Below are 26,979 nucleotides of genomic sequence, written 5' to 3' on the forward strand. Positions count from 1 at the left end.
GCCATGGTGCTGTAAAAAAAAGGAAAACCTGCTGCCTTTAGCATAGGCTGGATGACAGACTATAAATAAATAATTAAATAATAATTAAAGAAATGCCAATTGCACTGAACAAAGTCATAAAATCAGTTCTAGAGAGGAATACTCTTTGATGATGATGGAGTTCAGACTGATTATAAATGCCCAAATTTTAATCCTCTTTATTCAAATAGTCTATTCAGAACAAAACTAGGTATGAACTTTATAGTAGCAATAGAGTGGAGAATTTTAAGCACAGGCAAATAAACCTCTAAGAAACAGCTGCCATAAAGTAACATCCTTGATCAGTCCTGCACTTTCATTCCAGCCAAAAACCAGCAGTTAACTCCATTAACTGTAAACTGAAAATTCCAACAACTACATGAATTTCATTTTGCTCTGAAATGAAATAAAATATAGGAACACCTGTAATGGGAAAACTTGCAGGTACTCTAGTTGTCAGCTGTAAAAGTCAACACTGGGTGTCTGAGCATTAGAAAAGAAGGCACTTCTTTCTTCGCTATACTAAAGGTGGGAGGCAAAGGGGAGGTAGCATTTTATTTAAGCGTTTATTCATCTCGTTACAAGACTTGTGAACTGGAAAAAAGGAATGAACCTAGCTGTGTTGTAACATAATTCAACAAAGAGAGTATTTTTGCTGTTTTGTACAAAGTTAAACACTCTTATTGTATTGCCACTATAATGAGTGGCCTTTCCTCATAACTGGAGTGGGTATATGAGGAACAGTCTGCCCTCTTTATGAAACAGGGAGCCTTAATTTCCTTTGACTGCCTTTTAAACTTCCTGAGAATAATTTTTTTTCTGTTCTGTGAAGATAAGGGTTCACATCATATAAAAGGACTGTTATCAACCTTGTTAACTGTATGTTTTAGAGCCAGCTGATGAGCTGTGGATTGGGTTGAATGACCTCAAAGTTCAGATGTATTTTGAATGGAGCGATGGGACACCCGTCACCTATGCCAAGTGGCTTCGTGGAGAACCCACTCATGCAAACAACAGGCAAGAGGACTGTGTTGTTATGAAGGGAAAGGTAAAGTCATGTGGCTATTGACTTAATTATCTTATCATTTCATTTATCATTTGGGCTTTTTTCTATGCCAGAGCAAAAAAGTAGGGGATATTACTGTTTGAAGCAGCCTATTTTAGAGTCTTCCAGGTGTTACTTTTTTGAGGAAGGACCCCTGTTCAAGGTCGCCAGAAAGTTGTTTTTATTGTCTTGCCTGAGAATCAGGCAAGTGGTGGCTTTCCTTGGAGGGAACTGCTCCCCAAGATCCATATTTCTGGATTTCAGTTTGTGCATGTGGGCTTTTTTGAAGAAGCTTTTAATTACACTGTGAACCACATGAACATGTAAATGCTTTTCTTCAGGAAGCTACAAAGACATTTTAGATATGTTTGGATTTTTTCTGCTTTGTCTGAGTATGGGATATATACCTACCTTAAAATAGAAATACTATCTTTAGAAGAAAATAGAAGCTTTCATTTTCTTTTTCTAGGCAAAGTTATAAATCTCAGATCTAGATGGATTAGATGTTATGCTTGTATCTGCACTGCACATGAAGAGCTGTAAGAAAAGTAGTTAGCAGTGGCATTAGTGGAAGCCTTTACTGAGTGACTGTATATCTACAATTAAAAGGCTGCTTTGAAAAGGCTGCCTTTTGGAATATGGCAATGATCAATGATGTAGGTGTACTACAGGAACTGAGATAATACCTGGTATAAAAGTCAGTCTGTGTGTGATGTTGCAAAATGGTATTTTTCATCTTTCTGATAATTAAAAATATTGAACTTACCACCTCCTTCAGGGTTTACCTATTTTATCAGGAGGAAAAAAGTATTTACCCATACCAAAGGCATTTCATTATTTTGCAAAATTAAAACTTGAGGGTTGTACTTTTGGTGAGTGCACTTATAAATTGAAAAGGAGAACTAAAAATTTTTTCCCAGTTGGCCTGAACACTATACAGAGCTTGCCTCATAGGGCAAGTCTGCACTCAAGCCCCAATAGACCTAGTTTTCTAACTTGCTTCACTTAGGTGCAATCATCAACAACAGTGGCATGTATGCATGCAGCTCGTTCATGTGCCTCCATCATTCTGGTGCACAAACACTCAAGTTCAGAAATTAAGATTGAGTGCAGCGGGAGAGGGATGAGCCAGCTCTGCAGCAGGAAGAAGCTGTAGAGGACATAGAGGAGTTAGCAGGTGCAGCACTTGCAGAAAAAGGGACCACGTCATCAGTTCCAGAAAAGAATGAGGAAGAGAACTAGAACAGCATCCTTGGGAGAGCAAAACCACAGTAGTATCCATGGAAGAGGCAAGCCTGTGCAGGGTATAGCATATTAATCTCCCCAAATTGAGCAGAGCTATGTGTGTTTGTGGAGATGTTTTCTGGCTGGGCCAAAGTTCACGTCTATAGTTTCATTGCTGTATGAACTGAGCAGGGAGAAGAAACTTAATGTACAGTCAGATGTGTCCAGAAGGTTAGAATTTGATCTCTATTTTAGTGAAGAATTTTGCACTGGTCAGAAGCATGAGTAAGATTATAAACTATTAAAAATTCCTCTCCATTGTATTAGTGGACACGCTCTGGTGAGAAGACCATAAATGTATACTTCTTCCATGGCAACCAGGCCATGGTACACATGGTAATTGAACAGACAGATTTTTAAGCGTGTGAGGATTTTTGTGCTCCATTATCTGTGCAGTGGCTATGCCAGTGCTGGTTGAGGATGTAGGAGATGCTTTGTCTAACAGAAATATAGGGTCAGACAGTGGAAGGAAGCTGAATGCTCAAGTGTGAGGATCAGTCAATTGAGGTTGTAAATAGCAGTTGCTTCAAGGACTTGTATAATGGTAAAGGCTGGAGAACGTGCTCAGGAATGGGAGGTTTGCAAGGTAGCTAGTCTTGGTGCATGTGGGTGGTGCAAGGAACACATAGCTGAGATTTTGTCTCATCTACCATCCTGTGCCCTTTAGCCACCTTCACCTGTTGGTGTGAACTTTGGGGTTTTATGGTATTGTACATGGAAGTATTGGTGCAGGAAGTATTAGAGGAGGTTAGAGGCTGACAAGCATTTCATAATTTGGCTAGTACTTTAAAAAAAGTGCTAAGATTGCTCTTGATATTCATAGTTTCTTGATGCAATTTTTTTTTTTTTTAAATCTCTTTTTAGTCTTTTGTAACATACAGGGCAGCTTAAATGCATTGGTAAAGCCATGATTTTTATCAGAACAACTTGACTGCCTTCAAACCAAGAGTTTCAAGAAAAAAACAACAAGGGGAAGAATTTGTTTTGTGGCTTTTTGAGGATCTGGATGGCATTTTCTGGCCAAGCCAAGTGTTATAGCATTTTGGGGAACTTGGATTCAGGTTAAAAATCTCTATTTGTGTACAGAAGCTGAGATCCACTAGCTTCTAATTTTCTGCAAACCTAAGCAAATCACTTCTTGTGATACTTTGAATTCTACCACCTGTTGCATTTCTCTAGGAAAGAGACAGCTACCTCAGTTTCTGTTGCAAGATTAGAGGAAAGGCACATCTGGTTAATTACATAAGACTTTAGGAGAAAGGTGAGGCAGGGAGAGATTGCAACTAACCCTAGCAGTATCCTCTGGTGGAGGGCAGGAACAGCATAGTCCAGAATAAATTCATGCCACTCTGCAATGCCAAGCCCTGAAAGAACCACTGTTGGTCTACCTAATGTTTCGCCCCCTCCATGTGGCCATTCTTTGAAACCTACTGGATAAGGAAATGGATGGAAAAATAGGAGTCATTGCTATTTATATCCTCACCCTCACTTTGTATGGTCTGTAAAGTCCTGAAGTGTCCGCCCAGACTGAACCACTGGAACACACAAACAGTTGAATTACAAAGAGACAAGAATAGTTACAGATACATGCAGTGGTGTATGATTGCTTGTATGTGTCTAGGCAGATCTGTTGATAGAAGATGACCTAAGATTATAAAAGGGATCTAACATATGGTTCGGTATTAAAATAAAATTAATTCAATGGCCAGGGTCTCAAAGCATTAAGATTTCGATTCACTGGTCATGTCTTATGTGCCATGCTAAAAGTGGCAGCATTCGGTGCAGTCAGATGACCCATGATCATTCCTCAGAAGTAGAGTTTCTGATGGCAGGCTGGCATGCTTAATACTGTGGTCAAGAACCAGCTGAAAATACCAGTGCAGGCTGCTGGGTCTTGACTGTGGGAAGGGAGGAAGCAGAAGACTCCATCCTCTGGTAGACCAAGCCTTCTCTTCCTTCACCTAACACAGTGTCTGTCAGTACAGAAGGATCTTGGAGTCCTCCAGCACTGAATATGTATTAAGTGAGACTTGTATCTAAACCCTAGAGGCCCTTTTAATTCCAACAGCAGTAGACAGTTAGATATATCTGTGGCTGTAGCTATAAATAAAAGTAGCAGCCTGCTGTTCCATTCTGCTGCTTTAGAAAAGCTGTCATCCTTTTGCTTGTATCAGCACTCAAAAGCAATACAGAAAGCATGATGTAGTTTTTGGCTGAAGAAATAAAGGGGGTTTTGATTTGTGAAAGAGAAATCTGAAAAAGCAAAAGTCTTCAAGTATACAAAGCTTGTTACAGAGGTTGCAATCCATTCTTCCAATTGTTTATTTAGTAAAAAAGCAGAACGAGCTACTCTAGGGTGGGGTTTTTTTTGTGTGGTTAAGAACAGGTTAGCTGGAAGCCAGCAGGGATATTAAAATTAAATTAAAATTGTGAGGAGCCACAAGCCAAGCCTAATAGACCAGCTGCAGGGACAGAGCCTGTCCAGTCAGAGCCTGTCCCACTGTCCCCAGAGAGGGAGCAGGGCAGGTGGGGTAGGCAGCTGGTGGCAGACCAGAGCCCACATTTGGGATGATGAGGCAGGTCCAAGGTCAAGCCAAGTAGCTGAGTCAGGATCAGGTCTGGAGAGAGTAACCAGGGTCAGACACAATCCAGTAATTGCTGGGCAAGTGCATAGTGAGTGACAAGGTGAGTCCAAGATCAAGCCAGGAAGACAGTCCAAAGGTCAGGGTCTGGATCAACAAGGCCCATAGCCAGGTATAGACATTGGTGCAACTGGAGACAAGTACTTCTGTTACAGCATGGACAGGGATTGAAGGCCCAGGTCTGAGCTTAAGCGGAGCCCCGGGGCCCATGGGCAGTCAGGTGGGTGGAGGCCCCAAGTGAAGATGATGGGGGCCATTTAGGTCTATTGGTGCTCTCAGCCTGCTAATGGAAAGTTAGAAATGAATTATAAAGTAAAGCATGCAACAATGCCATCAAAAAGGACTTCTATTTATAACATGCTTATTCATTGTGTTATGATTTTTGTCTATTTTTCATTGAATTTGGTGGTTGTAGATGCGGTTTTATTTTAACTCCTCCTTCATTACATTGTTTTTACTTTTAATTTTAATTTGACTCTGTACCTTTTGGACAGTGATGCAAATTAATGTGTTACAAATTTGCTATGATGTAAAGAAGCTACCATTGGTCCAGTTTAACATTTTGAAAAGGTAGCTGTTGACATATGCTATGCTTTAGTTTTTCCACCATTTAATTGATGGGAAGACTCTTTTGCTTTCTATACCAAGTAGTAAGTTAGACTGGTAAATGTTTCTTTCAAGGCTAAATTTTAAGGGCTTGATGCTTGCCATCAGACCAGGTTTTCCCTTGGGTTCAAAAGTCAGTAACTAGAGAGCCAAAGCTTCAGGGTAAGTTTTCCTGTGTTAAAGAACTCTAAAAGTTGTGAAAGTTGTGCTGATTTCTTCCAGGCTGTGACGGTCAGAGTTTTGGGTGGTTATCTGAAGTGCCTACCAGTCTAGCGAGGCTGAGAAAGAAATGGTAGGAGATTATGAGGCAATCCACCAATAGACTTGCCTTGTGGTCAGCATAGGACAGAGAAGACACAAGCATGAGCTGAACATCCTAGAGTTCTTCATTGTTGTAGGCAGTAGTATTGAGCTTTGGGAGTTTTTGCTGGAAGTGGGGTTTGTTTAGGCTCTTGAGGACTTGGCATATTGTGGCACAAGGGACTGTGTATTACCATGATGATTATTTTACATTTCGGGGTGGGGGGGGGGGGGGAAAGAAGAAATTGCCACCAACTGCTATGATTTTACTTTTACAAGAGTGGAGTCTTTAAGGCACAGGTGAGAAAGTGTTTTGCACAGGTGTTTCTCCTCATCTCCCAATACCTTAGTTCATCTGTTGAACCAAAATGTATGTAAAATATAGTGGGAACATGGTGTGAGGTTCCTTACTTTCAGTACAGCTCCCACTGAATGTCATTGTTTCTTCTGAGAATCTGTAGTATGAGGAGTAACATTGTTAATTCTAACTTTGACAAGGAACTTTTTGCATCTTCAAAGTTTTATATAAGTATTAACAAAGGAATGTAGTCTTCTGGTTTTTTTTTCTGTTGCAACTGGATTTCTGTGGGGAGAGATGACACCTCCCTTTCCTCCTGCATGCTTATTAAATCAGTAGTTGTACAGATGGTGTATTACTGTCACCTCCAAGGGTTCACTTTTCAGAAGGCTAAATAATTGAGGAAGGTGTAAGTCAATAGTGAATCAGCCCCAGTAGAAGTGAGGTTGGAATGAGGTTGGAATTAAGTACTGAACTTAGATGTAGGTTTTGCTTCTTTTAAAGCTGCAGAAAATAATTTAATACTTAAAAGCATAAAGTGCCTTTTTTGAAGACTAAATCCCACTTGACTGTGATGTTCTGTTCTTATGTTCAGGATGGATTTTGGGCAGACCATTCTTGTGAAAAGAAAATTGGCTACATCTGTAAAAGGAAACCCATGTCAGAAGCTTCTACAGAAGAGGAAACTATTGACATGGGCTGCCAGAGAGTAAGTGAAGAAAAAGCTGTCTGATCTGAATAGGCTTCTAGGAATGATTAAGAGGAGAAAATGCCATCTAGGTGACAGATAAAACAGGAAAAATGGGTTCTGTGTTGTCACCATCAGAACAGCTGGCCTTCTCATTTCTATGGCAGACAGGATAGGTGGTACATATGAATAAATCTAGGCTCTGACTGTCATTTGGCTCTTGATGCTCCCTTTCTTTTTCCAGAACTTAAACCAAAACTCAAACCTGTAGTCCCTGCAGCAGGCCATTTTTCCTTGATTGGCATTCAAGCTGTCCTAAGGAATTTGCCTGTGCCAGCAGTTGCTCTTCAGCTCTGCCTACAATTTTCTTCAAAATTATTCACAGCAGGAAGGGTGTGCTTCTCTACATACTATTCTCAGGGCTTTGCTGTGGTCTCTGGCAGTGCTCTCTACTTTGAAGAATTTGTAGGAGTGCCTGAACAAAATGAATCCATTGTGCTCCTTCTGAACTGCCAGCGGATCTATTGTTTATTTGGTAATGCTCGCCTTCTGGTAACATAACATTCAGTAATTCCAAAAAGCCTACTGTAATTTGTTATGTCATAGGGAATCTTACTGGGTTTTTGTCTTCCATGAAGAAATTGCCTTTTCCCCCAAGTCTGCTTTACACAGCTGCAGAGGAAGTCTTTGATGTTTATTCCCAGTATTTGTAAAAGAGTACCTGGGAACCTTACAAGTATTCAACTGTTGCAGAAGATAAAGGGATCCTAATGCTTATGGATGTTATCCTTGCCTAGAGAACTAAGTGCATGGTTGCAGAAAAAAAAGTCTCTCATAGGTGAGAAATTGAAAACCATCAGAAGAAAATTTGTTTGAATTGGGGCTGGTCACAGCAAACTCTCCCTCTGTGAGCATATTCCTGAGTTAATGGCATTTGAATGACAAAACATTAGAAGAGAGTGTTAATGTTAGTTAATAATAAACAAACTTGTCTGAAGTGTCATTCCCTTTCTGAAAAGCCAAGCTGAAATTTGCTTCTCAAGACCATTCTCATGATTGCACAATGCCTATGTGCTAGATATAATCCTATACTGAGCACTAAAGGTGTACAGCAAAGTCTCTCGTGCCTTTATAAGTGGAATGCACTGATTAAAAATTCATTATATGTGAAAAATTGTTCTATGAAACAAAATTTTAAAAAGCTTTGATCCTGCCTGTTTCCAGTCCTGTCTGGCTTTTTTCAGTTCAGTTGTTCCTTTGTCTAATGGTTAGGTGACAGTGGGATAAATCAGTTTTTGGTTTGGTGGGGGGATGGTAGGGAAGCGGACTGTAGACTTCTTACGGGGAAGGGGAAGGAAGGGAAGGAAGGACAGGAGAAGGGAAGGGAAGGGAGGGGAAGGGAAGGGAAGAAGGGAAGGGCCGGTAGGGAAGGGAAGGGAAGGGAAGGAAGGGGAAGGGAAGGGAAGGAAGTGAAGGGAAGGGAAGGGAATGGAAGCGGGCAGGGTGGAAGGGAATGGCCTGTGACGGTGACGGGTAATGTACGTTAGTGCATTCGGTCTTTCCTTTCTTCCTTTCCTTTCCTTTCCTTTCCTTTCCTTTCCTTTCCTTTCCTTTCCTTTCCTTTCCTTTCCGGAAAGCTGCAACATACATGATCACTTAATGTTTCTTTTGACAGGGTTGGAAAAGACATGGTTTTTATTGTTACTTCATTGGAAATACATTTGTATCTTTTTCTCAAGCAAATCAAACCTGTGGAAGGCATCAGGCCTTTTTAGCAACTATTGAAGACAGGTATGTAAAAGACTACATGCATGAGGGGATCACATTAGGATTTAACATCTAGCGTCATCTGAATATCAAAATAAACACTCTGATCTGGACAAAAATCTTGCTTTAGAGGACAGCTATCTGTAGATACAGGACTTCTCACAGTTTTTGCATTATATTCAAATCCAGGAATTCAGTTTATAATAGAAGTAGGTGATGGCTGTGAAATCAGTATTGATATAGATGGTTATGTCAAGGAAAAAAATAGAATTATGTTTTCTATTTCCTTAATTGTAGTGGCTTGAGGATAGGTTTTACTTGAGTGAGGGATGCAGAATCCAATTTTCATTATTAAGTGAAGAGATACAGCTCTGAATTCCTTTCAAAAGGTACTTCAAATGAGCAAGAGGATATAATTTTCACCCACTGGTCTTCTCAGAATTGAGCTACTTTTAAAAAAATTAAATAAGAAACCAAATGATGATAGAAGTGCTTGGTATCTGAAAATCCATCGCAGTTCAGCCAGGGTTCAGTGTGTGCTAAATTTCCGAACAGCTGGTGCACATTATTAAATATGGAATATTGGGAAAATGAAAGTTAGGGTTAAGAAATAAAGCGTATTTTGCTTGCAGTTGACTCGATGCTTTACACTTTCTTACTTGTTTCTATATAATCTAAATAGATACGTTCTAGTGTGAAAGCTCTAGCTGTCATGAATGGTAGCTCTCTAAATGTAGGTAGCACTGTAGCTGTCATACAAATGATTTAACATTAATGTGGTCTTCAGACTATACCTTGTTAAGGGGAGACTTATTTTATTTGCTTTGATTTCTTAAGAGCTGTTTGTTTAAACACCATAATGAACTATGACAAGCTTTACCTCTACATAGGTTTGTTTCCCAAACATAAGTTTTCTTGCATGATCATTGGATCTAATTTGCAGTGTTCCTTATTTTGATAATTTAGTATCATACTACTTTAGCCTTTATTTTTGTATATCTCTTCAATAATGCTGAGATTCCTTTTCCAGTTTTGGATTTACCTGAAACAAGAAGTGATTAAAATAGAAGGATACTAGGAACTCTCAAAAAACACAGTGGTATAACACATAAGTCATGTCAGGGTTATCCTTTTCCACCAATTTCATTTTAGTCCACGATTATGTCACTTTCTTTACCGGACATCTGAAGAGAAGGCAGAATACTCTGGTACTGAAGCTTACAAAATATCTATTATGTAATGTTTTGTTATGTGCTTTGTTCAAGTAAATTCATCCAAGCTATGCTTTCAAGAAGGTACAGTGGTAATTCTGAGAAAATAACAAGCCTTTTACAACTTTAAAAAATAAATTTAACAATATTAATGTAACAGTTGTGTTCTTTTAAACAGATATGAACAAGCCTATCTGACTAGCCTGGTTGGGCTGAGAACAGAAAGATACTTTTGGATTGGACTTTCAGATGTAGAAGAAAAGGGAACGTTCAAGTGGGCTAATGGCGAATCTGTCTTATTTACACACTGGAATTCTGAAATGCCTGGTGGGTACGGCTCTATACTGTTTGATGAGTCCAGTGCCCAGAATACTTTGCTCACTACTTTAATTTTATTTCATTCCTTAGCCCTTACTTGATGGTATAATGACTAATTGATCTCAAATATATCTGGCTGCTTTCTCAGCCATGTAGTGCTGTTGCTAACTTCCTGCTCAGTGCTGAAATGAGTTTTTAATATGAGTTTGGGAAGAAACTTTAAATTGAGATCAAGTTTCCGATTTGTGTTTGTTCTGGGAACGTCTGTGTCTGTACTACTATGGAAAAGCAATATCTGCAGGCATATTGCGCCCTGCTTGCAAGTCCTGCCTGTTCAGCCATACATCATAGTGCACTTGCTCACTGCATGTTCTGAGGTGTGTGAGATCACAGCATGCATGAAGCACCTCTGGTCCTAGAAAAAATGGAATTGTAGGGAAGGACAAGAGGCCCAAGGGAAGATTTGTGTTCAATCTTTTTTTAGTTGATATATTTGCTAGATTAATTGTGATTTCTTTATTTGCTAAGTTTTGTTAATGAAAACATTGCTATTTTTTTCTGTTCTGATAAAATTATGGGGGTGCGAGGTCATTTCATCTCTGACATGATCACATCAGAAAGGGAATGGTCATCAGCCTTCAAGGTTCTGGTGTGTTGCATTTGCCTTTCGGGAGATCCTCTGATTCATTTTAGTTTCACTGTCTAAATGTTAATTTGAATGTGTCAGGTGGAGTGGTAAGGCTATGTAGACCATGAAGCCAATACTAGGCCTATATATAGTAAGACCATTTTTGAAAATCATAGTCAAATTAGACAAATTTGAGAAACTAGCTCTAACCACATCTTCAGTTTTGGGGAAGAATATATTGGATCACAGGTTATGATGTTGTTAGAGTCAGCCACTGGAGGTGATTTGATGTGAGGCACAATTCAGTATCTCAGATGTGGATGAACCACAGATTTTTTTGCTTGGTTTTTTTCCTTCATGAATTAAAATCATAGAATCATAGAATCACAGAATAGTTTGCGTTGGAAGGGACATTTAAAGATCATCTAGTCCTACCTGCCCTGCCATTGGCAGGGACATATTGCACTAGATGAAGTGGTTCAAAGTCCCATCCAACGTGACCTCAAACATTTCCAGTGATGAGGCATCCACAACTTCTCTGGGCAACCTGTTCCAGTGTCTCACCACCCTCATAGTAAAAAAAATTCCTCGTTATGTCCAATCTAAACCTACTCTCTTTCATTTTAAAACCATTGCCCCTTGTCCTGTCACTACAGGCCCTGGTAAAAAGTCTTTCTCCATCTTCCTTATAAACCCCCGTTATGTATTGAATGGACGTGATAAGGTTCTCCAGGCTGAACAACCCCACTCCCTCAGCCTTTCTTCATAGCAGAGGTGTTCCAGCCCTCTGATGATTTTTGTGGCCCTCCTCTGGTCCTACTCTAACGTTAGAAACATTTTTGGCTCTGTACAAAGACTTAATTTCCATCAGTATAGAATATGAAGTTTTCTAAATTCTTATGACCCCCTAAACATTGCTTTTGTGCATTCCTGTTTTCAACCAGGAAGAAAGCCAGGCTGCGTTGCCATGAGGACTGGAATTGCAGGTGGATTATGGGATGTAATAAAATGTGAAGAAAAGGCGAAGTTCCTATGCAAAGTGTGGGCAGAGGGAGTGACGCTTCCACCTCTTCCTACAACAACTCCTATTCCTCGGTGTCCAGAAGGTTGGGACTCAAACAATCGTATTAGCTTCTGTTTCAAAGTAAGTATGTTGCTCATTTCTGCATTAAGGTAGTTTGTATTTACTGCACATACATGCAATAAAAATTGCTATACATATATCTTACTGTTTCATGAGCTTATTTACAGATTATATGTAGAGGTTTTGTTCCCTTCTATTGAAATGCTCATGGTTTTGTTTATTCTGTTAAAGTCTGACCTTCAGGTCTGATCTTCTGAACTTAATTTCCAATTCTTTTAAGACTGAATTTCCCATTCTTTTAACATTAAAAGTGCCTTTCTCCTAGTTGTTTTGCAGCAGATACTCATGTCAGCAATGCAGTTTGCTAACTTGGCTTAAAGACACTTATACTAAGCCTGCGTTTCACAGAGGTGAACGCTCATAAACCCTGTATTCAAAGTTTCTGTAATCCTCCCAGAACAAATTAATTGTAAATAAATTGCTTTTGGGTAGCTGATGTTTCTTGATCTTGTGATCAATATGGTCTATTTTGTCTGATTGCAAAATGCTCTCTTTAGCCTTTTTCAAGAGGAGAGCAAAAGAAAACATGGCTTGAATCTCAAGAGTTTTGTCGAGCTATAGGAGGAGATCTGGCATCCATTAATGGTAAAGAAGAACAGTATGTGATATGGCGTTCTATTGCGTGAGTATCTGTAGTGTGGTCGTCCATTTACTTTAATTAGCCTTTTGATCTTTCTGAAATATTTAATTTTAGGTGTAAGTTTTCACTTCAGTATAAGCCAGTCTGGATTCATTATCTGCATCTGTATCAAACACATAGCAAAAAAGTAGAGCTGATGAAATAGCAGAGTTGTATGACTAGCGGCAATCACTCCAGAAGCTAATGCTAAAATGAGATTGGCAAGATGTCTAGTTGAGGCTACATTTTATCATGATGTAAAAATATTTACTGTGGTTTGGCGATATTATAAAATTACCACAGATGCCAGTTGTTTTCACATAAGCACATGTACAAGATATAAATCTGGTCAATATGTTGATTGTTTGTCACTTTTATGAACTAATCAGAAAGCAGAAGCAACTTCAGAGTAATTTTTTCCTACACAGGGAATGTAAATAAGGTTAGTAAGTCCCTGAACTGTAAAAATCAGGTGTGAGATTTCTGAATGAAATCAAATACTCTTAAAAAGGTAACACTTGCCATATGACCTGAATAGACTGGGCTCAATGAACTTGTACATCCCTGTCTAACTAGGAAGCAAGACTGAAACATGGCAGCCTTGCAAAATGCTACAACCGTACTAGAATCCCAGCTATGTACTTACAGTAAGGAAGAAGTCTCAGATGCTGCATTACCACAAATTGACTCAGTAAATTCAGATAAATCAGTAAAGTGTGTCTGCTTGCAGACAAGAATTAGCTTAAGGTGCTATTTTTCCAATGTGATTCAACTGCAGCAAGTAACTTTGTGTTTGGAAACCGTAAATGCCTTTACAGAGAAGATGGAGAGTTGATAAATGGAGCAACAGTAGCTATTGAACTATTATACAAAAGTATTAAGCCACTTTATTTTCAGGAGCTGGATTGGATCTGGACATTTTCTTGGTCAGTATTTCAATCTGTCTGAGTTAAAGTGTAGTGATAACACCTAGAAGTGGTTGCATTTTAATTAATTTCCACCCTGGTTGTTATTGTTTCTAACAGCTTTAAGGATTATTTTTAAAGAAGCTTATTAACTGTTTTGAAAGATAGATTATTAAAAATATTGTAATGCCCTTATTAGTTTTGGTTTTATGTTTAAACTTCTTATAAATGGGACACTTATTTTGGGGTGGTTTTTTTTGGTTTTTTTTTTTTTTTTAGGAACAATGGCTATTACCACCAGCATTTCTGGATGGGGTTATATTACTTGAATCCTGATGATGGCTTTGTTTGGAGTGATGGATCTCCAGTGAGTGATTTAATTTTCCACAGCTGTTATTTTGCATTCCCTGTGCTTATCAAGTGTGTGTGGTGTATGTGTTTCTGTGTAATTTTATGCTTAATCATAACCCTCTACTGTATCATGCTCTTTTTAGGAAAGCTTATGAATAGCAATTTCATGGCTTGATTTTTTTGGCTAAAACATACTGATTTTAGATAAGAAAATGTGCATTGAAACAACAAGAAAATTAAATGCATGTAGACTAAAAGGATGCTATTATAAATGCAAGGATTTTTTAAGGAAAAAAAATCCATCTTTAGTATTTCTCTTCTTTACTAATTTGATCTTTATCTGAAATGGCCTACATTCCATAGAGCTGAAGGCAATTGTTTTATGTCAGTGTGACTTGACTGTACTAAGTCAAGACTTAGTAGACTAAGACATAAACCTGTAGAAAAAAAAGTGGTTTTGGAGGTGTGGGTGTATTTCATGCAAGGTTGGTCAAAATATATTGATGAGTTTACCATACAGAAAACCAAAATTGGAATTTATACAGGAAAATTAGAATAGCAGTAATATTTTTCTAAGAAAAATGTCAACATTTTTGTTGTACCTCAATGTCCTACTATTTTACTCATACAGGATATTTACTTAAATCAATATCAACATGTAGCATGCCCCATCGTTGTTATTAGATGAATTTTACAGAATTTAGGTCCTATAAAAAGTCAATATTCTTCCAAGTGCGATCAGAAACAACTGTTATCTAAGCTCCAGTCCAGTTGCAATCTGAAAAAAAGTTTGAAATGTCAGCATTTGCACAGGGAGATTCTGATTTCCTTTTATCTAAGTTTTTAAACTGTCAGTAGGAAGAAGTTGTGGGTCTGTGGTTTAATGCTGTCTCCTCCCTCTCTCCATTGTTTTCTTTCTATATAACAGAATTTCACAAAACCTTTTCTGTCATAGGTGAGGTATGAAAACTGGGGTTTTGGAGAACCCAATAATTATCAAGGAATTGAACTTTGTGCAGAGATCAGTGGTGATTCCAGCATGCTTTGGAATGACAGGCACTGTGATTATCTATATGGATGGATTTGCCAGATAAGAAAAGGTATCACTTACTCCTGTGTATTAGTAAAATCAGAAAAGATTCTCAGTTGATTTTTTCCTTAACTTTAAGAAATAAAAAATTTCAAAACCTGTTTATCAGAATAGTTCAGTGGAATGTGAAATATCTAAGTGGTATAAGGGTTTCCATGTGTTCGATGCATTTAAAGATACAGAGCCTTTGGTGCTCTGCTGGGACTTCTCACTGATCTTTCTCTATGACTTCAGAAAGGGAAATGTGATACTTGAAAAATAGGAAATGTTACTTTGAATATTCACATTCACTTTTGACTTTTCATTTAGAGAAGTTCATGCCTTCTCCAACAAATCCTATTTTGGAATTTTTTTTCTGAGTTGAGTTTCAAGTTATTAGAAAATAGTTTGCAAATCAGTTCACATACCTGAATTTTTATGTGTGAAAACTCCCTCCTTACAGCTCAGGTACTGTTTTGTCAACTAATTGAATCTGTAGTTGCAAGATGGGGCCTGGTTTTGAGATACTTTATTTTGCTTTGGCTGGGTTTCATATTCACATGTCGGTTTCTTGCTAAATGCTTTTGAGATCTGAGTTCAGATGCTTTTTATTTTCTGAAGACATCAAGACAAAATTTGTGATTTAGAGAAATCTTGAGTTCTACGCAGCGCATCTACCTAAGTTTGAGTATTTTAGAAAGTGCTTATTTAAACATTTTACCATATTCTTATATTGGGAGGGAGGGGAGCAAAATAAAGATGCTGCACTAGATTATTGACAATAAAGTATCAGCTCTGCTTTATATTGGTAAAAGAATTTCTTAGGCAGAAAATTTCTTATTAAATGCCGGTATCTGTGAGATCATAATTTAGCACAGAGACAGCATAAAGACAGAGATCTCCTGTGTTAGAAATTGTTTTGCTGAGATGCTAATGATGCCATCCAGGATGCTATCTCCATGATGCCATAGCAAAAACAAAGTGGGGAATTCTTTAGCTTGAGGTCTTCTTTTCAGAAAGGACCAGTTAATTTCTTGGGATCTTTTCCAGTGAGATTTTATCTGGGGACTTTTTTAAGATCCAGGTAGCAGTTCTTCTCAACCAGGGAAAGATGGAAAGAACCTCAATCTGTAGTAGCTAGGGCACCACGGAAGAAGATAACCCAGCCTGCATTCCTGCTGTCTCTGGTTTAAGCCAGAATTCTTGTATAAGTGACCTGGGGAAAGGAAGGAACGGGACATGCAGGACTGTCTTAATAGAATTAATGCTTTGGGACATAAGGTTTTCTGTATCCAGTGAATACCAAAAATAATTACTTAATTCAGGTAAATGTCAGGGTATTTTATAATACCTTGCACATAAGGAATAGCTTCAGGGAACAAGAATATTTATTTAAAATCAAATAGTGTACCCAAAATAAGAGATTAAGGCTATTTAGTTCCTTCTAGGTTTTGGTGTTAAATCCCTTGCTAACTGTAGAACTCAATGACAATAGAAAAACATGCCTATCAATTATGGTAAATATTTTCTCTTACAGCAGAAAGTGTACAATCATAATAAATATTTTTTCTTACAGGGGCAAGTGTAAAGCCTGAACCAACAGAATCTCCTGCACCCAGTAAGTGTTATTGCTATTACTATACGTGTGTGTGTGTTTAAAAGCATTTTTAAAATTTCACTAATGAGAATGTCTTGTATCTCAGGAACAAAGTAATTAGCTTAGCATTTATCTTACAGAGTACAAGACTACTGAGGATGGATGGATTATACATGAAGACAAACAATATTATTTCAGCACAGAGAGTGTTCCTATGGAAAAAGGTCGGGAGTTCTGCAAAAGGAACTTTGGAGACCTTGCTGTCATTGAGAATGAAAGTGAAAGAAAGTTCCTCTGGCGATATGTAAGAAAAATCATTAATACTATGGAATAAATCATCCAAAATAAGTGAGCATGGTCACAAATCCTTTTCACTCTGGTGTTCTCCCTACAAGTTTTATGGTAGTGAAATTACAGTAGCATTAAGCCAGATTAATATGAAGAACAAACTCTAGTCTTTTTCTAGATTGTTTCATAGCTGAGATGAGGACAATTTAGTTTTGTATTTTGTATAGAAATAAGCACAGTGAACATTAAACAGACCGTTATCTGCTTTTCCTGTTCAATGTGGCAGTTCCACCATGTTGCATCTATCTGCAACTGGTAACGTGCTAAGGTAAATCTTAATGCTTACTTTTAATTGATCTGTGGCTTCATTTTAGCAACAAGTCTTGTACTTGTGAGCTATGATTCTGTAAGGTGGGTGAGTTAACTGAAAGTAAAGTTTATCAACAGATAAGATAGCTTAAGTAGTGGATCAAAAGAGATACTGGCTTACATGCAACACTCAGAACATTGGCTTTTGATCTTGTCAGTGTATCTGGGATGTAGTCTATGTAGCAGCCTCTTTTTGGTCCTCAAGTTTGCTCCTTTGCCTCCTTCTTCTTGTGGGGAAAATATAATTATGCAGGAAGAACAACTTGAGGCATAGATTATGCCATGAGAAAGAGCTTTTAAATTATATTTCCTAGGTGGCTGGGGTTGTTTGCCTGTTTATACTGTATTGAGACCAACTTCTTTCAATCAGGAATGTGCTCAAAAGTCAGATTTGAACTACAGAGAACTTTTCCTGAGCTGGCTGAAGAGTGGCTGTGAGATGACACAAAGGCCTATATCAATTTATATCCAAATTGTAGGAAGGCTTGTCCCTTGCAAAAAATGTGTCAGATGATGTCCACTGCAGAGACTGTGCAAGAGGTGCTGATTTCAGTGGCTTTCAAGTAAGACTGTGAGAAGTGTTGATATAGTGACCACACCTTTTGGCCAATGGTGAAGTTTGACTGTGGACTGTCAGTTGTGAGCTGATTTAACTTAAATGTTGCAGCTAGAGAATATAGCAGTTCATATCCTCTGTCAGACATATATTACTCATTATTAACATAACAGATTTCTATGATAAAAAAAGGACATTTATACAATTTTAATCTTTACATTCTAGATCTTGAAAAATGGTAGAGAGGATTCCTATTTCATTGGTTTACAACTGAGTGTTGACCAACGGACAAGGTAGGCCAACTAGAACCATCAAGCTTGCATTGTGCTTTAAAATAAAGAAATCTACAGAGTGGAGCAAAAATAATGAAGTGCTTGAATGAAATTGTGGCCTGTCAAAGCGAATGAGAATGTTTTTGCCCTGAATTCACCCAAAGCTATCAGAAAAATTACACTGCAGATAATGTATTTTGAATTTTTATTCAGGAATTCTAGTTTCCTTTATTCCATGATTTATATTGAAAATATAAATAGATGCCCCAACTCAAAATAGGTAAGATTTTTGGTAGGTAAAACCATTCTTTTTCCCTGTCCTTAACTGTTGGGAACAGACTGTAATAAAGAGAAAAATGCAACATATTTTCTTTTTGTAGAACAGAGATAGCTGTTGCCATTATATGACTTCAGGTGCACTGTGAGGATAAGCAGGTTTTCTGTAAGCCTTTCTGGATGTCAGTATGCAGCACCATATTGATTTTTACATGTGATGTTAATTTAGGCCTGGATTCAGTTCAGTCTGGGTCTTGAAGTGCCTGGATAGATGCCTAGTAGTTCTTGGTTCTCCTCATAGTCTGCAGTAACAATGAGGAACCTCCAGAAGATAATTAGGATGTTAGGTGAACCAGATCACCTTCTGAAAATGAGGTGTCTGTGCTATTCCATTGTTTTTGTATGGACCCTAAGATGAATATGCTTTTAAGTGAAGTACCTTGTGTATGAGCATCTCTGTCACTTGCAGTCTAATAGGAACATGTCTTCTAATAAGTGTTTGGTTGCCTTGTTACGATTTTTTTCTTTATTGTTTAGTTTACGTGGATGTACAAGTTTTTCGATGTTTGTATTTTACCTTATGATAAGGCACATTGTCACAGGAATTTCCTTGTAGGTGGTTTGTCATGCCCTTTTCCTCTGCATGGGGGAAAGATCAAGCATTTTGCCAGTGTTACGAATAAAATCTCTTATCTCTGTAGTAGGCACAGGGAATGTATAACTTGGGGGAAATGGTGAGCCACTGGGCTCTCTCATGCTGAAATGATGTCTGGCTTTCACATTGGCCCGAATGGTTATTTTGAGTATTGTCCTATCAGTTGCAAAAGTGTCAGCATATTGCTTAAATGTAAACACAACTTCAACACATAGACCTACATCTTTGCGCAGAGAGGAAGGTTAGTGCAATTAGCAAAGAGGCAAATTGGTCAAAAAACCTTGTACACCTTAAGCTATGAATGGTTATATTAAACATATTGCAAAATTACTTTTTGTAGCATGGAAGCAATTCTGTTTGTATGTTAAAGAAGTGTTTTGTTGGATTGTTTTTCTTAAGCTGGATGGATGGCACTCCAGTGAATTATTTGGCATGGGCACCACATGAACCTAACTTTGCAAATAATGATGAAAACTGTGTTGTTATGTATAAGAATTTAGGTGAGTTTTGTATGTTTGTTCCTGAATTTAGTTATTTCTGTGTTTGTGTCACAACTTATTTTTCTTCTGACAGGCACCCCTTCCCCCCTTTTTTTGCTCTTTTGCAAAATGTTATAGAAGTAGACCATAGTATTATTTTCAGGACTTAACAGTTTTGTGCTCTTGTGTTTGCCTTAAGCCTAGCATGGGGAAGCTCTGATAGAGGTCTGTGGTTGTTATTGCTATACAACTGGTTTATATTTTTTATTAAAATTGGCCTAATGTGCCACTAAGAAATTGATATTTCTAGTACCTGGTTCTACACTGTTTTTAACGTTCTGTAATTACAGTGTTTATAAAGTGATATATTTATCCTGGATGCTGATATAGAATGATAATAAACTGAGAGACTCCAAGGATTTGATCTTGCCTTTCAACTAAAAGCACTTTGTATAAGAATGAGTGAAACCGATTTCCATTTAACCAGCTCTGGATGTGGTGTCATACAGTTCCCTATTTATCTTACATTCAGGATTTTGGAATGATATAAACTGTGGTTATCCAAATCCCTACATATGTGAAAGGCACAACAGTTCCATTAATTCAACTGTTCCTCCAACAACATTTTCAACTCCAAGAGGATGTCATCCAACTTGGCTTTCCTTTCATAATAAGGTACTAGAACAAATACAGTGCATGTTGGATGTTTGGCAGCATTAAATAGAAAACAGGGAATTATTTAATAATATTGTTTCTTATTAAAGTAAAATATTATTATTTTTTGCAAAGAGCTGGTTGACGCCTGCATGCTTTTTTTTGTTTGCCCATCCACTGTTTTGCAGGAAAGGTGCTTTTTTGATGCTTCTAATGAAGTGGCAGATGAACATATTCAGTTGCAGTTGACAAAAGTAATTCTCTAGTCATCTCTTCAAACCTTTTGATATGCATTTCCTAAAGAGTTTAGACAGAGTTCCTGAAGTATTGATGCTTTGACCTTGATGTTTTTTAACCAAACCATAATGCTTTGTCAGTACTGAATACATTTTGCCTTCCTTAACTTTACTAACATAGTATGCTTTGTAGAGTCAAATAAATAAACAGGCAGACTAATATCAGTCATGCATAACTTACCACTGTTAGTTGACTGTCTATAAAAAGTCAGTTTTTGCTTATTTTCTAGGGATTTCAGATCAAATCTAGTACGTGTCTTGTTAAGCAAAACACTTTCTTGAGAACTTTAATTTTATATAGAACAAGGCTCAGCACAAAAAGCTCATTTTAAGCTGAAAGTGGTTTTTTTTCAGATAAATGCATTATTTTACTGCCTTTTCTCCGTCCTGCTTTGCTTAAAGCAGTGGTTTTCAATCTGTGAGGGATATTGGAGTAAAGATAATATATAGAGAATTTGTTCATGTTTTAGTGTTACAAAATATTTGGATCTACAGAAGATGAACGTGTCACTTGGCATGCTGCACGAACAGCTTGCATGAATTTAGGAGGAAACCTGGCCACTATCCCTAATGAACAAGTGCAAGGTACTGTGTATAGTTTTGTAGCAACTAGATGAGATTACATTTAATCTTTACAGGATGGCTGTTGTATTTTTGTGAATATAGACAGGATTTGACTAATGGGTCTATGATCTGATTTTTGTCCCAAAACGTATAATTTTTAGAAATTTACAATGAAGTCTTTACCTGACTGTACCAAATCTTAATATTGTAATGTTGGCTTAGATATATATATATACACATGTATATTGTCCTGGCAGCCAAAGTAGTCCTTTTTCTGCTTACACATGATGCCAGCTGGACCCAGCAAGTTCCATTCCAAATGATGTAGTTTCACTAGGTGGCATTAACATGCTGCATGGCTTTCATATTAACTCAAGCAGAACACCTTTAGGATGAGAACTTGCTGTCTCTGGGCAGCTTGGGACAGAGGTTTGACTGCTTATACACCTACCCACAACTCACCACATAGATGTACCATTCTTTTCACTAGAGGAGCTTATTTTAATGAACCTAAGAGCTACATCCATGACTGGGGGAGATGAGCAGAGGGAAATTACTTCATGCTTGAATAAACATGGCACACATTCAAATTAAAAATTGGGGAAGATTTTGATAGATGTTAATAACACCCTCTTTTTAGAAATACTGTTTTATACTACAGTGATGAGAAAGAGATGTTGCACAACACGTACTGTTTGTGAACTCAAAAGAGCATACTGAAAAATCAACCATAGTAAAACAAGTCCGTGTTGTAGTGTGAACAATTAAATAGTTTAAATTTAGACTGCTGACATGAACTTAGTACTACTTATGTTTCCACGTGTGAAGAGATGAAGAATCAAACTTTCACTTTTCAAACATAGTTAAATTCTTCTCCAGCATAATTTCTGCAGTACAGATTTCAGGTGATTGGTTCATGCACAGGGCTTGAATTCTAGGTAAAAGAGAAATGAGCAATAAAGTTATTAGCACAAAACTATTGTTATTGCTGGCAACGTAGGCATAAAGGCTTGGGTTCCTGCTACAGTTTCTGGCAGAACAGCAATGCTAACATTTGGCAAAGAAATCTACAGGTTTCATTCCTGGAAGTGTAAGTTACATTCATTTTAAAAGACTAAAGGAAGGTGAATGGTTGATAGAGCAGACAGAAATTCATCTATTGTTTGCAGAGAAAAGTAAGCTCATAACAATGACTGTAGCAGTTGGCAAAAGCCATTATATGTTCATTTTATCACAGTGTTTGATGTATCTTGGATTAGTGGGTTGATGAATGCCAGCTGACCTAGCCTGCTCTATTTGTGAGCTAGCCATGCTAGCTAAGACACATAAGCACCTTCCTGGACTGTGCAAAGCTGTGGTAGTTAATTTACTTGTGATGAACAGTTCTGTTGAGGCTCATTTTAAGCATGTTGCTTGTGCATTCTGCTCCCCGCTAAGACAGTGCAGGCTATTGCTCAGGTTTTCCAGGGAGAGAGGAAACACTCTCGCAGTTCTATAACAGCACTACTTGTGCAGATGCACAAGTGGTAGGTGCTCAGTGGTGCTGTCTGATGTCACGGCGGGGGTAACCACTCTGGTGGGATTAACAAAAATGTATGTGATCTACACGGCTGTATATTTCTAATTCAATTGTGGGACTAGGATTTAAAAATATCTGGAGACATTTCTGTCATGCTTTTGGGAATCATCCCAGTACCAGGTTAGATACTTAGCTGAAGTATTTTGCCCAAAGCCACAGTTATATCTGGTTCCTTGTTCATTAAACTCAAAAGTCACCTCCTTTTCATCTAACCTGCTTGTGTTGTCAACAATGAAGTGTTCTGTATTTCAGAAAAAATATTTAATATCACTAATCTCAGTGAGGCCAGACATTTCAATTGTCCTTCATTAAAAGTATTTCTCTTTTTCTTTGCCTTTTTTTACTCTAGCTTTCCTCACCTTCCATATGAAAGATTTTGTTACTGATACATGGATTGGATTAAATGATATAAATCATGAACTGAGGTTCCTCTGGACAGACGGAACAGGAGTTTACTTTACAAACTGGGCCAAAGGCTTCCCATCGGGACATATGGATCTATACTCATATGATGGCCAGGTAAATAGCAATCACAAATCGTTCACTGAAATTTGATTTTAGATTGCATTTATGGATTTGTTGGGATTTGAGACATGTTACTGCTTGACTTACTACTTTCATACTTTTATACATGTCGAATATAAATCCAAATAGAGTGAATGGTTTTGAGCCCTTGTCAGTTGTTGTATTAGCTGGTGACAGGATCTGTAGAGTGCTCATATAAAGTCTGGTTTCAGATTTCAATTCTCTGTGTCCATGAAGGCTACACTGCTTCTGTGTTCACCCCGCGTTCTCTCATAGGCTCTGGTAAAGAGGATAGTGGGATTCCTGTCTCATGGCATTTTCCCCAGGAGCACACTGAATCAGCACATCCTCCTAGTCCTCTGACCACCATTGTGCCTGAACTTAGCAGGTTTCTCAGTTGGCATGTAGCTTGCAAGGGCCACTTACAAACATCCACCTCAAACAGCCATGTCTTACATAGAAGCAAATTCTGTCAGTCACATTTGCAGAAAGGACATGCTTCTATAAAAAGACAGCCATTCAGTTTTTACGAAAAAAAAAAAAAAAAAGAAAATCACTTCCCCTATTTATTTGTCATACAAACTGATCTGATAGGTCATGGAGTTCCTCTCTGTGATCTTACGTGTTTAGATAGTTCTGTTCTATGGAACTACAGCACATTATAGTACTTGCTCTATTTCTCTTGAATGCCATTTTTAATGTAGAAAACTCATTTTTAAGTATAATGTCCTTTTTCCTGTTTTTGAAAGTAGCACCTCTCAGCTTGTTATCTCTAATGGAGGGAGAAAATTTGAGAGAATTCAGATTGTAAAAGAGAAAGCATCTTTAAAATGTTACTTTGGGGAGGAACAATATATATTTTTCTCTTTTTATGAAAAGTAGTAGGATTTCTATGAAGTCTTCTGTGAAAACTTATAAAGTCCCTATTTTATAAATTTCAGATTTATTTTTAAGTTTACTTGACCTTAGCAAAAAATAAGTTATCAAAGTTAATACAAAATACCATGCAACTGTTCAGTTTGAAAGATTTAAATCTCAATGCATTTCACTCACAAATGAAGTGTTTCTCTGTGAATCTCGTCCTGGACAGCAAAACCAAATAAGTAAATAGAATAAAGTAAATATGGATGCTTCATTGCACAAAACCATTTGTACTCATGCAGTCTTTTGCATTCATCACTGTTTGTTTAATATGTGCTAACATAGGTTCTAGCTATCGTGTCCATGTCAGAGAAGTTGAAGTGTCACTGTAAGGGTGGTACTGACAGATCAATGGCTGCCTTTGGGCAGGAGCAGTTCTAATTTTGCTGTGTGTACTATTACAGCTTGCAACAATACATTTGGAGACCGATATGTCAGAAATGTTGCGTTGCCCATTGAGGGTCCAGTTTTTTTTCTGGGGCAAAGTTAACAGGTCTTTTCTACAATAGTTGATTTCACTTCTCTTGTGACATTGTCTGTGGCTTTCCTTCTCTCCATGCTGTATGTCTGGAGATATGACAATACTGGAATTTCTCTGGTCTGCTTATCCACCTCAATGTTGTGCAAGAGAGAGCAACATTAAGAAAGCTATGATGTGCAAGAGGAACAGAACCTCCACATCACAAAGCTTATGCTCTTAAATGTTACAGGGATATGAGACTAAAACTACAGCATTACTTGTGTCTGAAGATGTAAAAGGGGGACAAAAGTTTTGTATTTGCTTCTTCTAGCTATTTGTAACTGATTTTATATCTTTTTGCCTCGAGGCTGATTGTGTTGTCATGAGAAACAATCCTGTTAAGGAAGCAGGGAAGTGGGCTGATGAGAGTTGTGATAACAACAGAGGATATATATGCCAAATTAATGCAGGTACTTGTCTTTTTAGTTAAAACACAATCAAACATTATGGTTTTTCAGGGAATTGCTTGTGTGTGTGGATTTCAACATCATTTCACTTCCAATAAAGATACATCCAGAAATTGTTTTTCAGGCAGGAACGCGAGGGTCATATGTGTCAGAGGTCCAGTTAGAGTCACTACTCTCAGCTGACCCTTCCCAGTAACATCCGTGTTGCTACCTTCCTGAGCTGGAATTTGTATCTGCATCTTTGTGTTTAGTACGACCCTTGACATAATATTTGTTCCATGATTTTGCCTGTCATGTTCTGAACACATTGGCTTTCAAAACATGTTCTGGAAAATACTGGCTTGTACGTGTAACGTGAACTGTCTGGAGTGTGACTGTAACTCACCTGCACTGAACTTGAGCTAATTCACCTCCAAAAAGGAAATTTAAAAGCAATGAAAACGTGGATTTAAATATCTGATTGATTTTTAAGGACTGGTCTGTTGTGTAGTTTTTCTTTTCTCTGGCAAAAAAAATCCCTGGAAAACAACACAGTCTCTGCAAAACATTTCTTTTGATGAAAAAATATTTTATTAAAGAAATTGTGACCTAATCTAACCCTAATTCATTTCAGTAATACTATTCTGGAAGATTATACAGAATGGTCCTTTACTCCTTGTCAGAGGTTGCTTTAAGCAGCTCTTTTCCTTTCTACAGCTTTGTAATTGATTTTTACTACTGATGTTGGCTTAAAGAATAGCACATCTAACCCATGCTGATCAAAAGTCAGGGAATATGAAATCAAGAAAAAAGGCTTTTTGTTGAATTCTATTTGCAACCACAGTGAGATCATAATCCCCTTTTGAACAAGTATGTGAGTCTTTTTTCATCCTTTATTTTACAGATGCTGAGTTTCTGCCTTCTATAAGTTCATCCCCATCTAGCATTATCCGTTATGGTAACAGCAGTTATTTGTTCATCCATACCAAAATGAAATGGGAGGATGCACGGAAGAACTGCAGACGTGATCAGTTTGACCTTTCCAGCATCTTAGACCCCTACAGTCATTCGTTCCTGTGGCTAAAGATGTTGAAGTATGGGGTGCCTATGTGGATTGGTCTTAACAGTAATGTGGTAAGAACATCAAACTAATTGAACATGATGCTGTTTCTCTTATGGACAAATCAGGAACTGAAAAGTCTTACTACGTCACTTTACTTTAGCCTATTAGTTTATATCTTGGTCCTAAATACTTTTATGTGCTGTCAGATTTACAGGTAGGAATCCGTCCTCTTCCATTATTCTGATTAAATTGTATATATTACATATGTTTTTCAGACTTTTTCTGTGATATTACACTCTGTGCACTTCCAAACAAGACATTTTAGTCTAGCATCTTGAAATATTTCTTTGCATGTATGGCGTAGTTAAGATAAAATCCACATATTTTAAGATGTACAGTGGAAAGCATTTATGCTAAATAACAATACTTAATTTTCAGAAATAGAATAAGGTGCTGTTGCTATGACTTTTTCAACATTTTTGAGGCTAGTTAGCCAAATAATTAATTGGTTTACCTAATTTATTTTTATTTATTCCCCCTCTCCCAGTTCTTTGATATTTTGATACTTTCTGGATGTTAAAATACACAACTCTTTCTTCTTGGCACAGACACTTGTCCCACATTCACTCCATTTGGCTGAGTGCGTGAAAGAAATAGAAGTGAGTGAACATCCCTAAAACCCAAAAGACTCCCCTAACCTAATCAACAGGATGATTCACTGAGTTCACCAGCTTTGGTGGGAAATGATTAAGTTTTTAAATATGCTTTAAGTTAAAATAATCTACATTTCTTGAAATTTGGGTGAAACAGATAGTACAAAAGTTAGTCATCAGACTTTCATTCCTACAAAGTATTTTAAATGAAATTTTTATTAGTCCCAAATTAACATTTTTCTGAAGTTCAAAATTAATTCAGTGTCACTTACTCTGCATTTCCTTTTGCTGAAAAGCATTTGTGGCACTGCTGTATTTCTCAATGAATAGCTGCTTGTCACAACATAAATTTAAAAGTTTGAGCCATTTGTATTTATTACTGATTTCTAAAAAAAACCTTCTAGCACAAGGTGCTGCATAGACAGACATTTGA

The 26,979-nt window shown here is 37.6% G+C and overlaps 1 protein-coding gene across 1 annotated transcript in view; it reads left to right on the plus strand.

Annotated features, from left to right (window-relative positions):
* Positions 1 to 26,979, plus strand: part of LOC115338892 (macrophage mannose receptor 1-like) — a 63,784-nt gene that overhangs the window by 25,226 nt on the left and 11,579 nt on the right. The window contains exons 8-24 of the mRNA XM_030007932.2: positions 909 to 1,066; positions 6,789 to 6,902; positions 8,557 to 8,672; positions 10,038 to 10,186; positions 11,750 to 11,949; positions 12,447 to 12,571; positions 13,753 to 13,840; positions 14,780 to 14,924; positions 16,470 to 16,511; positions 16,631 to 16,794; positions 17,929 to 17,996; positions 19,306 to 19,406; positions 19,918 to 20,060; positions 20,806 to 20,920; positions 22,828 to 22,997; positions 24,752 to 24,854; positions 25,735 to 25,964. Coding sequence (XP_029863792.1) covers positions 909 to 1,066; positions 6,789 to 6,902; positions 8,557 to 8,672; positions 10,038 to 10,186; positions 11,750 to 11,949; positions 12,447 to 12,571; positions 13,753 to 13,840; positions 14,780 to 14,924; positions 16,470 to 16,511; positions 16,631 to 16,794; positions 17,929 to 17,996; positions 19,306 to 19,406; positions 19,918 to 20,060; positions 20,806 to 20,920; positions 22,828 to 22,997; positions 24,752 to 24,854; positions 25,735 to 25,964 — 2,231 coding nt within the window. The remainder of the gene's footprint in view (positions 1 to 908; positions 1,067 to 6,788; positions 6,903 to 8,556; positions 8,673 to 10,037; positions 10,187 to 11,749; positions 11,950 to 12,446; positions 12,572 to 13,752; positions 13,841 to 14,779; positions 14,925 to 16,469; positions 16,512 to 16,630; positions 16,795 to 17,928; positions 17,997 to 19,305; positions 19,407 to 19,917; positions 20,061 to 20,805; positions 20,921 to 22,827; positions 22,998 to 24,751; positions 24,855 to 25,734; positions 25,965 to 26,979) is intronic.

This window comes from Aquila chrysaetos, chromosome 3 (assembly GCF_900496995.4).
Source record: "Aquila chrysaetos chrysaetos chromosome 3, bAquChr1.4, whole genome shotgun sequence".
NCBI classification, from domain to species: Eukaryota; Metazoa; Chordata; class Aves; order Accipitriformes; family Accipitridae; genus Aquila; species Aquila chrysaetos.